This window comes from Tauraco erythrolophus, chromosome 6 (genome assembly GCF_009769465.1).
Source record: "Tauraco erythrolophus isolate bTauEry1 chromosome 6, bTauEry1.pri, whole genome shotgun sequence".
Lineage (NCBI taxonomy): Eukaryota > Metazoa > Chordata > Aves > Musophagiformes > Musophagidae > Tauraco > Tauraco erythrolophus.
The window spans coordinates 37,123,095-37,136,543 of NC_141470.1; the positions used below are offsets into that span (position 1 = coordinate 37,123,095).

The 13,449-nt window shown below is 35.1% G+C and overlaps 1 protein-coding gene across 1 annotated transcript in view; it reads right to left on the reverse strand.

Moving 5' to 3' along the window:
* Positions 1-13,449, reverse strand: part of RYR3 (ryanodine receptor 3) — a 203,647-nt gene that overhangs the window by 82,458 nt on the left and 107,740 nt on the right. The window contains 7 exon segments of the mRNA XM_086613614.1: positions 17-107; positions 1,406-1,626; positions 2,302-2,471; positions 5,526-5,646; positions 6,835-6,940; positions 7,396-7,576; positions 11,988-12,123. Coding sequence (XP_086469740.1) covers positions 17-107; positions 1,406-1,626; positions 2,302-2,471; positions 5,526-5,646; positions 6,835-6,940; positions 7,396-7,576; positions 11,988-12,123 — 1,026 coding nt within the window.

The window sequence follows — 13,449 nt, forward strand, 5'->3', positions numbered from 1 at the left end:
AAAGTGAAGCATTTACCTTGAGAGGCATTTTACAGTATTCATTGAGTAGGGGCACATCAAAAACTAGCCTTCTCAGCAGCTGTTGTAGCATAGAGGGACGTAAGTGGCTGTGATTTAAAAAAAATAGAAGTTCTTAGTAAAATTCATAGAGTCTGGTGAAAATGAAAGAAAAATTGAAACATTTTGCATATTGGAATTCAAATCACTCCTTAAATGTATTTTGAAAAACCAAGAGTAGGCACTTAAGGAATCTCACTATGCCTCATCTACATATAGAAGGATATAGCACAGAAAGATGTGCTGCTTCTGGACTCTCTTAAGTGAATAGACAGCATGTATGATTGTGCCATACGACAGCAGAGGGAAGGGTGCTGGATTTTTTTCAGAATACACAGAGTGGACAATCTAAGCAAAAGAAACAGAATATTATCCTAACAGAATGGTTTCTGATATGACACTAAAAAGCAACAAAACACTCCTAACTGAAACTGATCTGGGAAATACATTATGATTATTCTTAAAAGAAATAAATCTCAACTGGAAGACTGAATAAGTTTCCCAGGATTTCTTTTCTAGCTATTTAATTTCAGTGATCTCTACACTCAAAATCAATGTAAAAACTCTCCTTTCATATCTCCTCCTTTGTCATCACTTTTTCAGGCTGAAGACTCTTGATCTACCTAAGCTGTTCTAAAGGAGGAAAACTATTTCTTATGTTGATTCTTCCTGTTAGGCTTTTCCAAATCTTTTCCATTTATACTATATCCCCTTTTTGGCAGGGGTCCATGCTATGCACAAACTAAAAATTCACACTGCATTAATAATTTCACAGTCCACTGGACAGACAAGCAGCACTACAGTTTCTGAAGAAGATCAAGAATTATGATTCAGTTGGAAAATTTACATTTCAATTTCTGGTATAACTTCAGTGCTCAGTTCAGCTTTCGGATCAGTTTTAGGATTTGGAGAGTGGGGGGTAGTTTTTCTTCTTTTTTTTTTCTTTTTCTTTTTATACTGCGGCCAAGGTTCTTCAAACCACAATCAGAAATACAAACACATCGATCCCTTAACTCCTCAAGACATGCTCACTGTCCAACTTGCCAGAATGTTTTGGTAATTACCCAGGTTTTGTTTTTATAAATAATCAGAATTTATCCTGTATCATCATAAAGAGCATATCAACATGACAGCTTGTATAACACAGTATCAATAACAGAAAAATCAAATCTATTTTCTCTTAGGGAAAAAAAATTCTTATCATACTTTGTGGTCACTTATTTCATGTAAGAATAAAATAATCTTAGTTCTTATTATATTATTAATATAATTATACACAAAGAAAATTATTAAAATATATACACTGCAAAAAAAAAAAAGTCCATTTGTACATAAGTATCATACATACTGGCAAATAGCAAGCAGGCATTCTTCAATAGTGTCTCTTTGTGCCTTTGTAAGAGAACGTCCCTTGGATAACCTATATATTGTGTGAAGCATGGAGTCTACCAGAGAGGCGTGATGCTCTGTTCCAGAAAAGAGGGGAGCACATCTTTTGAGTAATGGAAACACAGCTGAGCAAATATATCTGTTTAGAGCGAGAGCTGCCTCTGTGGTACTTAGAGATACCTGTATGAAGTAGTAAATTATTGTTAGTATCATAGGTAATACAGGTTACTAAATATGAAGTCTATAAAACATAATAATAAAATACTCCTTAAGTCCCCTCAGCTGCTGGGTCCTAAAATTATATTCTCAGTATACACATGAGGAAAAAAGCTGTTTATTTTTAACTCAAGAAAATCCAAGTCACCTGCTTATTTCCTATCTCTTGTCCCACTGCACTCTGAACCAACAGCAGCAAAAAAGAATATGCAGCATCTTTAAACAGGTTATCAAAAACCATGAAGCATCAAGTAGCGCTTTTCATCTAACTTAGTTTCTTCATACCTACACATATGTGAATTTTCAGTGTAATTCTTGGAAGCACACATGAAATAAAAGGAATTGTTAGACCTATTAGAGTACATCCAATTGTACTTACTGTATAATTAATGTAAGGCTGTAGTAAAAGTTTTTAAACCATATTACACTCTTGCATCACAAGGTGGTACTGGATGCTTATGATCAGACTTGAGAACTATAAATTAATAGTAATTGAATTATTACTGTTTGTGCTCTAGTGAGCCTGTACTACCCTGGCGTTTTTTTTAAAAAGCTGTTTTGACTTGAAATTCCATTTCTTACACTTACAGAGCGACTATATCCAGCGGTGGTGCCTAAACTCCTTAGAAAAATACTTACTGTATCCAAAGAGGCAGAGGCTCTTAAATCTGGTAAAAATCCAACTTCCAGTAAGTGAAGGAGGAAGCTTTGGTCCTTAATACCATAGACACGGTCCAAGAAGAGTACCATGGGTGCTTTATGATCAGGACAGAAATTTGCAGACATGTCTGGCTCATTTACTGTGCCATCTACAAGAATACATAATATTATTTTTAGTAGTAGATAACTGATAAAACAAGAAACATCAAGACAGTGAAAGACACTATAATTACATTTAATGTGTAAAATCACACTTAATGAAAATTATATCCTTGTTCAGTTTTCTTGTATGCTAAAAAGAATACTAAGTTTGTATCATTTCAAAAACCCTATTATTTTGCAATATGTTAATATTTCACTCTTAAATGAAAGCTTAAGAATGAATTGTAAAGTATTCTACTTGTTTCATTACTACTACAGAGAATGTTTATATGGTAAAATTAAAGAAATATTACAGAAAATATCTAAAATACATAGTAACCGTGAAGTCAAAGATAATCAAGAATTTTAATTTTTGTCTTACGTAAACTAGACTAGAAAGAACATGGAATCCAAGGGGAAGACAACAATAACACAGAAATTAACTGTGTATCAGATAAACCATCTCCGACTGTAAAGAGGAACAGGCAATTCTTGTGAAACAGAAAGGCCAACAGAAGGCGGGAAAGGAGAATAAAGTTATTTTGCCCTAGAAGAAAAAGGCAGTTTGGTGGAACTTGGATAAATTAATAGGAAACATGGAGATTATATGCCATAAAAACCTCATCCTCTGTTGAGTTTATGCTTTACAGAAAATTTCAGTTTGTATGACTATCTTGGATTTTATTTTGTGGAAATAAATCCACCCTTGAAAATCACATTGACTGCTTCTAGGAAAGAATCAACAGTTGCATAACTAGCAAGAACACCATCATCAATACACGTCTGCATTCTGAACTCTGATTTCGAATTATTTTTGAGTTCCAGAGTGAAAAGGGTGAAAACTCAAGATTCTTAATGGACTTCCCTTTAACAGGTAGTGGTAAGAGGCTGTTAGTTTCACTGAAAAAAACTCAATTTCAACCTCAATGACAGATAAGGATCCAAGTACAGATAGGGAACTACTCAGTTTGATGCAGAGCAGCAGGTTCATGCCATGTCCTGAGTTCAGGTTTTCTATGTGTACATGCAGTATGCAATGTTTGAGTTTTCAGAGACTAGTTTCATTCCCCAGAGGTGAGAATGTATGAATCAGAGTAATAAGAGAAACAGATAGGTCCTACAGCAACGCATCAACATTGCCTCAACTCTACAGTGGCAACCCTTGAGGTACTGAGGAGGACATAACACTTGGTGAAGGAGTGTATGTACTTGGGAAGGAATGATCTAATCTCTTAAGAGAGAAACCACTCCTCCATTCTATGTCAGTATGTCCCATTGCACACAGGATTCTCCTGTGGTAGACAGTGTCTCCAAGGATATGAAGAAGGCAGCAGTGGGAGACTGCCTTATTAGGCACTAAGCTGGGTGGCTTCATGATGTGTAGGGGGATACCATGATCACTAGTTTATACCTTATGGGAGGCAGGCAGAGATCTCAAGTCTCAAAGGATGGGCAAGATAATAGTGTAGAGAAGAGGGATTTAATTAGATTGCTTATAAAAGGGAGAATTCCTCTGGGACAAGATGAACAAGTACAGAAATAGTCTGCACCTTAATAAAAAAGAAATGTGGCTTCTAGGGTTGAACATTAGAGGTCAGAGTGGAACATTATAGGTCAGAGTGGAACATTATACCTAGAAATTGGGGAAAAGACAATAGGCATGGGGCAGTACCTTCTTCTGACCAGGACAATCACAAAGTGATTATGTCCATTTTTCACTTCCTCTGAAAAGGTCAGGGAAGAAATAAACAAACAGCAGAGTTCCAAGAAACAGGAAAGGCAATTAAAGTGCAATGTGCATGTGTAACATTTTAATCAAGTAAGGACAAACACGACTCATACTGAGTCATCAGTGACCTGGAGAAGGAAGCAAACAAAGGAGCCTAAAAGTCTATATACAACACTAAATTCTTCTGTATGGTTAAATCATTAACAAAACTGAGTGTGCAAAATAGAGACAGCTGCACTTCAACGCAGACAACTCTAAGCTAGCACATCTGCAGAAAAATAAGGCATGCCTAGATGATGCTGAGCTTGGAACTGACATTACAAAGAGATCCTGAGGTCATCACTGAAATTTGTGAAACCATCAGCTCAATTTGTAAAAGTGACAAAATAAGTCAACAAGATATTGAGCACCATCAGAAAGAGGTATTCAGAATATGAGAGATGGTATAATTTTGCTGCTTTATAAAACAGAAAATTAATACATTAACAAAACTGTTGTGTGCCCGCATTATCAGTACAACTTGCTCACGTCTTGTGTACATCCCACAGCTGTTTTCCATATCTCAGGACTGCAGAATAGAAACAGTGAAGGTATACAGAAGGGCAACTAAAATGATTTAGGAAATGGAGCAGTTATGATGAGAGACTAAGAAAAGCCGAGATTCTTCAATTTGGCAGAATAAGGACTGAGAAAGGATATAACAGAGAATTAGAAAATGGTTAATGTAGCTGACAAGGTGAATGAAGAACTGCTGTACACCAAATCCCCAAATATTACAGTTCAAGGGTGTTAAGTAAAATTAGTAGAGTATAAGTTTTTTAAAATAGAGAAGCTTAAAATGCTTCTTTATGGAGCAAATAGTAAAGTTTTGGAACTTATCACCACAGGAGTTTGTGGGTACAGACATTATTCCAAAGGGATTAGACAAATTATTTGACACCAGGTCCAGAAACAGATATTAATGGGCAGGGAGGTACACTCTAATCTTTCTAAACAAATGACTGTATGATGTGAACGTACAAAGGTACTGAGTCCAAGCTTACACATTCTACCTAAAGAGACTGCATATCTACAGCCACTGCTGTACCAAGATGGATGGCCCATTAGTGTGATCCTGTAAAGTATTTCTTATGTTCTTACATTCTCTGCTCTAGAGGAGTAAATATCTGTTCTACTGGAGCAGCTCTGATTGATACATATCTGATTAAAATCTGAAGAACAGTTTTCTGCTTGTACTCAACTATAGCAAAACTGCTTTATTTTACATCTTAAGGATATGTGTCAAAAAATTTTTATAAAAAGATGAACTGATCTAATAAAGTATTGAAATTACCTTTGTTAACTGTTGACAGCTTTAGTGGTATGCTTATAATCCCAACCAAATCTTCAGTTGGCACTAGAGATCGAAGGATTGACCTGATTCGAATAGCCTCCCCTTTTCCACTTTGAATAAGCTGTAAGAAAAACTTTATCAATTAAGAAATTTAATACCTAGGGACATAAGAAAAATTTCCTCAAAATACTGATATTAACGTGATTTTTTTCAAACGCTGGAAAAAAATACACAGCAGTTCAATTTATCCCATCACTCTAATGAAATTGCCAATTTTCAGCTGATCCTACTTTTGAATCTGTCCTAATCTTTATATCATATCAGTAATTTTACAATGTTATACATTTCCAATATAAAAAAAAACAACCCACATGGATAAGATTCTTAAGACAATCAGATAAAGTGATGAAACTGAAAATTTCTGAGAGACTCATGTTACTTACAGCCGGGTTTTGAGCTTGCCTCTTTACAGTATAAACAGATGCAAACTTGTCTGATATATCTATGCATTTTTCTATTATTTCTCTGCAGACAAATTTCAAAAGGCAGTAACAACGAGGTGACAAATTCCTTTCAACTTCTAGCAGAAATTAGGTATTCACAATCTGTGTCTCTGAAAATCTCTTTCAGTAATTTTCTTAACATGAAACCATTACATCTGGCAACAGCTACATGCAGCTAATAAAGTTAATAGCTTTGGTGACAGTAAGTAGGGAGGCTACAAGCCAAATTTCTTGCTTCTTGTTGATTGAGATACATATTGCATTTTCAGCTGGATTTATGCCACTAAAGAATTTTAAATACTGACAAGCAAAAGTCAGTCTAACTAAAACCAAATCTTGCATGTGGCTGTTACAGGTATTACAGTCGAAACAGTTATTTTACATATTTTTCTATGTATTCATGTTGTGTGCACTGATGAAATATAGCATCTATACAAAAGCAGCTGTGTATCACATTCTTATGGAATTATTTTTCTGGATTTCTAGAAAATAGTAAAGGGCCAGTTTCAGAAATTTCGTCAGTAGTATAAATGTTCAGTGCTAGTAGTTCATCTTTGCTTTGATTCCATAGGCATATAAAAATTCTCAAAATTTTAGATAAATAAAAAAGTATAAGGAATCAAAAGACCATGATTCTTTATATAAACAGCTTGCAGAGAACACATTTGTCTGGATAAAGTGAAAAATGCAATAAAGTCCACCTTCTGAAGGGAAGAAGCCTTTGAATAGAGAACAGTTTCGTTAGACGTTTACAGTTCTGTTTACGAATCTCCTACATTTTCCGAGCAAGTGACGAATTAACATACATGCATTTCTGGTGCACAGCGTCCAAGTAGATCTATCAGAGCTGAGTAAAACGACATGATTGCATTGCCCATGTGAACAATCTCCTCCTCTTCCTCATCATCATCACTAAAAGGTAAAAACATCAGTGAGTATTTTTACTAATATAAGTTTATAGCTCCTCTCAGGAGCTAGATTCATGATCCAGAGTCTATTAATCAGATATACTAATTTCCTCTGGCCTCATATTACAGGGTTTTAATCCCTAGAGTAAGCATGCAATTGAACAGTAATAACTGACTTCACACGTGCCTTCTATCTTCGTCTTTCACTTAGCTTCATTCCACAACAGCCTTCTCCTTTACTTTGTCTTTCAGGCTTCTTCTCTTCTCTAACCCTTATTCCACTTTTATCTAGCTCATCCTTTGTGAATTCCACACGACAATAGCTTGTGGGTGTGAATCTCTAATACTCTATGCTTGTATAGTGCCTTACACAACAGGGTCTATTATACACATATTGCAAGCATGATTACATCAGCCATTAAATCATCATTTGCCAAACAAGCATTTGCATTTTCTTACCCTTCTCTTTTATATGCCTGGGAGGGAAGGTCACGCGTAGGATTCTCTGAGATCCTGATAGCTTCCTGCATAGCTGCCAGCAAACCATTTCCTCCTTCTCCCCTAAGATCTGGTCCAAAGCACTCTGGCCGTCGAATAAGGAGCTTGACAACAACACTTGCATTTTCCTCAACACTTTCACCTGAGGACCAAAAAGCATTAGACATACTTTCTCCTGAAATATATTAAGTCAGAAGACAACTGCATTTTCCCCTACATTTTACAAAATATAAAGCAAATCCTCATTCTTATTGAAAACAAAAAAAGTATCAAGTTGGCAGCATTGGATGTGCTTTATGAAAAATACACCAGGGTTTAAAAACGACAACGTAGACTTGCTTTGCCAAAGTTTTACTCAAGCTAGAAAGGTTTATTTTAGAAGGTTAGCTTGCTTTTTATGGCAAAGACTACTCTCTCTGGTATAAAGGCTAATAGTTCTAAGAGGCAAGAAGTCTACTATTGGGGAGGGTGAGAAGGAAGTTCTGACTCCAGCCAACGCCCCACCAGCCTCTTGCTCTCTCCTCTCTCCTGTGGGACAAGGAGAAAATAGAATGAAGGTGTGACAACTCAGGGATTAAGATAATGACTGTCTAGTAGAGAAAGCAAAAGCTATGCATGCAAGCAAAGCAAAAAGACAAATTCATTCACTGTTTCCTAAGCAAATGTTTAGCCAGTTCCTAGAAAGCAGGACCTCAGCACGTTTAACGGTTGTTTGGGAAGACAAGTGCCATAACCACGAATGTCTCCCTCTTCCTCCTCCCTTCCCTGAGCTTTTATTGCTGAGCACAACATCATGGTATGGAACATCCTTCTGGATAGTTTGAGTCAGCTGTCCTAGCTGTGTCTGCTCCCAACCTCTTGCCCACCCTGAATGTACTCACTGAGGCTGGGGAAGGAGGGGAAGGGGCAGAGTGGGCAAAAACCCAAAAAGATAAAGCCTTCACGCTGCACAAGTGCTGCTCAGCAACTGTCAAAATGTTGGTACATTATCAACACTGGTTTAGCCATTAATGAAAAGCACAGCACTACAGAGGCTGCTATGAAGAAAGTTAATTCCATCCCAGATAGACCTAGTACAGGGCATGAGAGTTATTCCATTTTAATTGGCCAGCTGAACCAAGGAATGATGCTTAACATTATGTTCTTACTACTTCATCAGTTGAAAACTCATCTCAGAGTTTAATCATCTCAATATGACTAAAAATAACAAAGTGTATTTTAGGTTAAATATCCCTAGAGTAGAGTATCCTGATTCTTTCTACTGCATGTTTAAATATTCATTAAATCTTCTGCTTGCTATTTAAAACCTGAAATTGAATACTACTACTTTTCTACATACAAAAAATCACATTAAAATCAGTTTTAAAGGTCATGGCTTGGCTGAAACATCCCCATTCATAGCAGCTTTGTGTGGAAAAATGTATGTACATTTGAAAAGGGAAAAGAGTGAGTTTAACTATTGTATAAATTCAGTACAGGCAGACAGTTTGTGATCTAGATACTTGCTGAATAAAAGTCCTTAGGAAAAGGAACTTTCATATAAATGAACTCTTTGTATGTAACTAACTGCTTCATGGACTGCGTTTAGTGGCACATGGAAGCATGACAGGAATAATAATTGGGTCAAAAGCTCAGCTTATGGTTAAATGCAACTGTTCAGGAATTCACAGTGGCTACCTTACAAGAATAATGAAAATCTGTAGGAAGATATGAAAAAATTGGGACATCTAGGAAGAAAACAAATTACAGGAAAAGAAACAGTTCACAGTCATTGAACTTGTGATGTCAGCAGCTTGGATCATCAGTATTTATATTTTACATACAAGCTACAGTACTAAACCAGTACAGAAACGCAAGTAGCAAGTTTACATGAAACAACATTGCAGCTTTAGCAGCCTCCAAAAAAGTAGGATTAGAAACTGTGGTTTAACTGAGAGCAGCAGTGGTGCTACCAGGAAGTTGGTCAATGGAAGGCAATGGTAGGTGAGATGACTGGGACTGACTGGCACTAGGAGGAGGAGCTAAACACTTTAACCAGACCAGTCTTCTATTTTTCCTACTTAAGACACTGGTATGATCTTGAAAAGGAGCACAGGATGAGAGGAAATGGCCTCAAGTTGAGCCAGGGGAGGTTTAGATTGGCTATTAGGAAAAATTTCTCCACCAAAAGGGTTGTCAAGCATTGGAACAGGCTCCCCAGGGAAGTGGACTCACCATTCCTAAAGGTATTTAAAAGATGGGTAGACATGGCACTTAGGGACATGGTTTAGTGGTGGACTTGATGATCTTAAGGGTCTTTTCCAACCTAAATGATTCAATGATTCTATACACTAACTACTGACTTTGCACAAATCCTGTCCCTTCTTTCTCTTTCTTTCTCCTTTTCATTCATCTTATTTTCATATTGCAGGGAAAATGCAGAATTTTAAATCTTAAAGTCAACAATTTTAGTTTCATTTGGTTAAAACCTTCTAAGTGAAGATTTTTAAAATAATGAATTAAGTAAAACCTAATCTCAAAAAAATTCACTAAATACCTCTCTATAGGTATACAAACGATCATCGAAACATGCACAACATTCAGCTACAGTAACCAGATGCTCCTGAATCTTTGCATGTTTCATATAACTTTTGATGAGGCAAATACAAAACCCCTTTAAAAAATGTGAGGGGCTGTTTGAATCCATATTGCAGAATCAAATAGCAAATACAAATAAAATTATAAAATGTAATTTATTTTTAGTTCAATAAAAGCACTACCAATATTGCTCATTTCCAACATAATTTAGATCCAGATGTTAAAAATTTATCTTAATTGGGGCAGGTTTTGATACATCAATGATAGCTTTGTGAGTAGTGCAAATTAAAGTAAAAGGAAGTACATATCAGCAAATGACCCTTGCAGGTAGTTTTAATTTAGAATGTGCAGGAAAGAAACTTACTTCAAGGACAGAGGTCAAGAATGAATTAGTCTACATTTACAATTTCTTGTACATTGTATTTACCACTAGAATCTTATGTATATTTCTGTATATTCTTTTTCATATCCCTTGTGATGGGATTCCAAACTTCTGAAAATATCTTTAATATCTTGCAGCCTGCTCTAATTTACCTTGCAGGCCAAGTTCAAAAAGAATTTTTCTTGAAGAAAGAAGTTTTGCTTATTCCAAGGATTCATTTGCCAGAGTCAAAATTCATTCATGTGTTTACAAGTGTATGTTTGTTGTTTTTATCTCAACAATGAAAATATTTTACCAATTGTAATTGCCTTCTCAAGCAGAGAACAGCCAAATTAGTAATCTGATTTCAAAAGTGCTACCTCCAAAACTGTCATAATGAAAAGGTTCAAAACCCCAGTCACAACTGTTTTTCAGAAAAAAAGCAGCTGAAACACTTGAAACTAAAACTGAATTATACTAACGAGCAGTCCATCCAGCAAAGTTTACTCTTCCTACTAAATAAACTCTCACAATTAAGATCAAAGTTATCTTCATCTAATTATACAGAGTACTTTTAACATTTACTTATAAAATCAACAATGAAAAATACACCCTTTATTAACTCAACAACTACTTTCTACATTTCTTATATCATAGCAGTTTATCAAGTTAGTTCAGCAGCCTGCTCAATAGCTAAAGGCTTATCAACTAATGAACATACTTCAGGTATGTTTACTGAACTGAATAGTAAATATGATTATTGTTTCTGTTTCAGGTATTATTTGTTAATTTCAGACCAATAAAATGTGAATAGGACACCTAAAATGTAAAAATTAGACTGTTTAAAATTATTTCCCTTCTGGCTGTCCCTAGTTGTCCTTTAAAACATTTTCCACATTGGCAGAACAGATAGGTGGAGAACAGACAAATTTTTTCATCTCATGTAATCTCTAATCTAAATTACTAGTTTGATAAAAAAAAATCCACATGAACTGGAGAATGCTTTTTTGTTGTGGTATTCAGATAATTAAAATTTGATTTTAGCATATTTGTTTCACAAATTTCAAACGGAAATTTCCCACACAAGGAAGCATAAGACAATTATGAAAGAAGAAGATTTTTTTCTTTTTTTAAGACATCAGATTTAATGTACACAGTCAAGGTGTTTTATGAACACTGATCCCTCAGAACTACATAAACATGTGACCTATTGGAAATTTGCTTTTTTGTAATGCAAAATGGCTTAATTACAAACCTCTAAATCTCCCAGTGGTACAGTGGCCAAGCAAGGTCTACAATCAGTGCTCAATGATTATCTTTATAACCGGCATATGTGGTATACGTAAATACCACAGTTTACTTACTGAAAGGATTCCTAACATCATTTGCTACCTTAACAGGTCACTCTATTAAATAATGCAAGTTGCAAAAAGAGTAAGGAAAAAATGCAACTAACTATAAAGATTCAAAAAATTACAATATACCAATAATCTTGTATTTGTAATAAGAAGAGGATGCATTATCTTTATTCAGCCATTAACATATTTTTATGGTTAGAAAAGTAATTTTAAGGAAAGCTTTTGATGGAATTTGGATGCCAAGAAATTTCACTTACTGTTAACAAAAACTGCAAATCTTAAGAATGACAGGTAACGTTCACCCTCTATTGGATTCCATCCAATGTCTGGATATCCTTTAGCCAGCAGTACTGGACAACTCTGCAGGCCACAACCTGCCAGGTAGGTAACAACCTAAAATACAGAAGCAATCATTTATTCATGTGTTTAGAAATACATTTCTAAAAGTAAGTCTGAAAAAAAATTAACATAGTAATTTATTTTAATAACAGTATTTTTATATGCTAGGTGTTATACCTCAGAAACTACAAACATAGTTCATTATTGCATCAGTCTTAGTTTCTAGCTCTTGCTTTTGATGATAAAACAGTCAAGCACTCTTATTTCTGAAGTCACCTCGTTATATGCAGACACAACAATAAAACCGCAGGAACGAATGTGGGATGTGAAAAGTAGAATAAAATATTGTGGAATTCAGATCTTTTTTTACAGTACATAAACAACAGTTAAAATACTATTTAACAACTTTAAAAATCACATCAATAACCACATATGGCTAATTTGCTGCAATAGCAAAATAAATATTGCATCAAAAGCTTATTTATTGTAATTCCCATTTTAATAGATACGCAAACAATTACATTTTTCAGAAGAATGATAAGTATCACTGAACAGTTTTAAGAGTCTGAAACCACAAAGGTTAAAATTTTTGGCAATACGTAAATTCATAACAGCATTTCTTATCAAGACGAATATCTGTAAGAGAAATCTTTGAGAAATGACGACAAATTTGATTAATTATAGTAAACTGAATTTCTGAAACATATGGAATGATTTCTCAGTCATTTAAAAAATAAATTTGCAGATAACTGAGCAAACACATGATTTTATTTTTATTTACAATACATAAAGAACAACATATGAATGTGATTATAGTACTGAAATATATTTTGAAATAGGTAATGAACATCAAGAATCTTTCTTACAATGGAACGCAGCCAAAAATGGGTGGCAGAAATGAGATGGGTTTTTCTATTTGGAAAAGGGAGATATGTTATTCTGCTTAGGTGCCCTATAGCAATTCCATATCCATGAAGTCATATTCAGTCATTACCTAATGCCTTAAGAGAGAAACTAGTTATGAATTCAGGAAGGAGAATTATACACCTCTGCTGATACCGTATACAAGTTGCCTCCAAAAGGCTGCAACAGAGGAAAAACAGGCTAATGTAAATTACAGTATGCAGTAAGGAAGTTACTCAGTGCACTCAGTGGAAAAAGTATGCAATTCTTAACAGGATTTGATAGTTTTCTAGTATCCATTCAGAAGATATGAGTGAATATACACTTGTAGGAGTCTAGAGATGCAGCTCGCATATAATGTGAGAAAACCAGTAGAATAAATCTCTTCCCCATCTCTTTTCAGATTTAATAATGCTACCACCAAACCCCATAATTTTCATCTACTCAGTTTAGTACAGTATATCATCAGACCATGGG